This window comes from Pollachius pollachius, assembly GCF_949987615.1.
Source record: "Pollachius pollachius genome assembly, chromosome: 13".
NCBI classification, from domain to species: Eukaryota; Metazoa; Chordata; class Actinopteri; order Gadiformes; family Gadidae; genus Pollachius; species Pollachius pollachius.
Window position 1 is genome coordinate 19,358,150 of NC_136946.1, and position 2,045 is coordinate 19,360,194.

Sequence of the window (2,045 nt, forward strand, 5' to 3'; positions counted from 1 at the left end):
GCTTCACAATGCTGACTCAAACGAGTACAGATGAATGAATGTGCCTTAGTAAAACTCAGAATAGCAGGAGGGCGGCAGGAGGGAGGGGAGGAGAGGAGGGAGGACAAGGGGAGGAGAGGGGGAGGAAGAGGGGGGTGAGGAGGGGGAAAAGAAGGGGTGAGGAAGGGGGAAGGGCAAGGCTAGAGGCAGTGGAGGAGCCAGGTAGAGCTGGAGGAGGAGAGGAAGGAGGAGGAGAGGATGTAGGTGGGAAGAAGGAGGAGGGGCAGAAGGGGGTGGAAGAGGTGATGGAGGGGGAGTTGGAGGAGATGGAAGAGGAGGGGAGCAGGAGGAGGTGGAGACAGGCAGGAGGAGGGGAGCAGGAGGAGAAGGAGACAGGCAGGAGGAGGGGAGCAGGAGGAGGTGGAGACAGGCAGGAGGAGGGGAGCAGGAGGAGGAGGAGACAGGCAGGAGGAGGGGAGCAGGAGGAGGTGGAGGCAGGCAGGAGGAGGGGAGCAGGAGGAGGAAGAGGTGGAGACAGGCAGGAGGAGGGGAGCAGGAGGAGGTGAAGGCAGGCAGGAGGAGGGGAGCAGGAGGAGGTGAAGGCAGGCAGGAGGAGGGGAGCAGGAGGAGGAAGAGGTGGAGACAGGCAGGAGGAGGGGAGCAGGAGGAGGTGGAGGCAAGCAGGAGGAGGGGAGCAGGAGGAGGAGGAGGTGGAGACAGGCAGGAGGAGGGGAGCAGGAGGAGGTGAAGGCAGGCAGGAGGAGGGGAGCAGGAGGAGGTGGAGACAGGCAGGAGGAGGGGAGAAGGAGGAGGAGAAGGTGGAGACAGGCAGGAGGAGGGCAGCAGGAGGAGGAGGAGACAGGCAGGAGGAGGGGAGCAGGAGGAGGAGGAGGCAGGCAGGAGGAGGGGAGCAGGAGGCGGTGCGTGGGCATTGATTCGAGGAGTGGGAGGAGGAGGTACAGAGAGAAAGGGAAGAATGGAGGGAGAACGAGAGTACGGGTTTGTGAAGCGGTAGAAACAGTTATTAATAGTGTAGTAGCAGCTTCCCTAAATAGCGACTGCAGGCGAGATGTGCACCGGTTGGCTGTGGAGCCCAGCAGCAGCTCTGCGGTACCTGGCCGGTCTCGGAGACCGTTGGGCCAGGCTCGTCTTCTGGGACAGTAAACCCTTCAAAGCAGGAACAAATACGCTGCGCCAGAGCAGCGCATACATCACAGAAACAAACACCTCCGTCCACACGCCCCAAACAAATAGGGAAACCGAAGGTTTTTTTTTTTCTATTTCGTAATTTCTACTGCTGACGAAGCGATTTCGAGGGACTCTGGTGCACGCCGCAGACAGTGAGTGAGTGTGAGGAGGAGACTCGCATTGTCTTCTCGTTGTTGTGGGTTCTGTTGACGGGTTTTAAAGTTATGAGCGCGGGGAGTGCGTTGGCGTCCTCCCGGCTGGCCTGCTGCGTGCGAATCACATGATCTATTATTCATTAATGCAAACGCAGCGCTTTGTGAAAGTATGTTTGTCTCGCAAACATACTTTTGTGTGTTTGTCTTTTTGGATTTGCCAGGAAATCCTTAAATGGGATGGGTCTGGATGGGTCCTAATGCTGGATGGGTCCTAGGGCTGGATGGGTCCTAGGGCTGGATGGGTCCTAGGGCTGGATGGGTCCCAGGGCTGGATGGGTCCTAATGCTGGACCCTATCGGGGGGGAGGCTCATAGGTTTAACCGTGGGTTAAGGAAACAGGAAGTGAACACAACAGGAGCAATGGAGGCCACTGTAGAGGTCAGAGGTCGAGGTTTGTCTTTCACCTTTTTTATCACATCACAGATCTTTACAGTGTTGGAATAACTATCGGCCGTCACACTCTGACCCCTGTAACTGATTAGCAATGACTAATTAATACAGCAATGTGTAACAGTTGTACCAACAAGTGGGATTAGCCATTACAAGCCGCCCTGTGACTTTGTGACATCAAAAGTGGAAGTGGACAGCTGGATGTATGATGGACAGATAAGCCTACCAGTTGCTACAGTCCACTCTGCTTATCTCACTCACAACAGGGAGTAG

General features: G+C 56.4%; 1 protein-coding gene across 1 annotated transcript in view; it reads right to left on the reverse strand.

The window, feature by feature from the left end:
• Window positions 1–1,593: 1,593 nt before the first annotated feature.
• The window catches only part of nfyc (nuclear transcription factor Y, gamma), a gene marked incomplete at its 3' end in the record, with an annotated part of 10,265 nt that continues 9,813 nt past the window's right edge, over window positions 1,594–2,045 (reverse strand). The window contains exon 5 of the mRNA XM_079749860.1: window positions 1,594–1,674. Coding sequence (XP_079605986.1) covers window positions 1,594–1,674 — 81 coding nt within the window. The remainder of the gene's footprint in view (window positions 1,675–2,045) is intronic.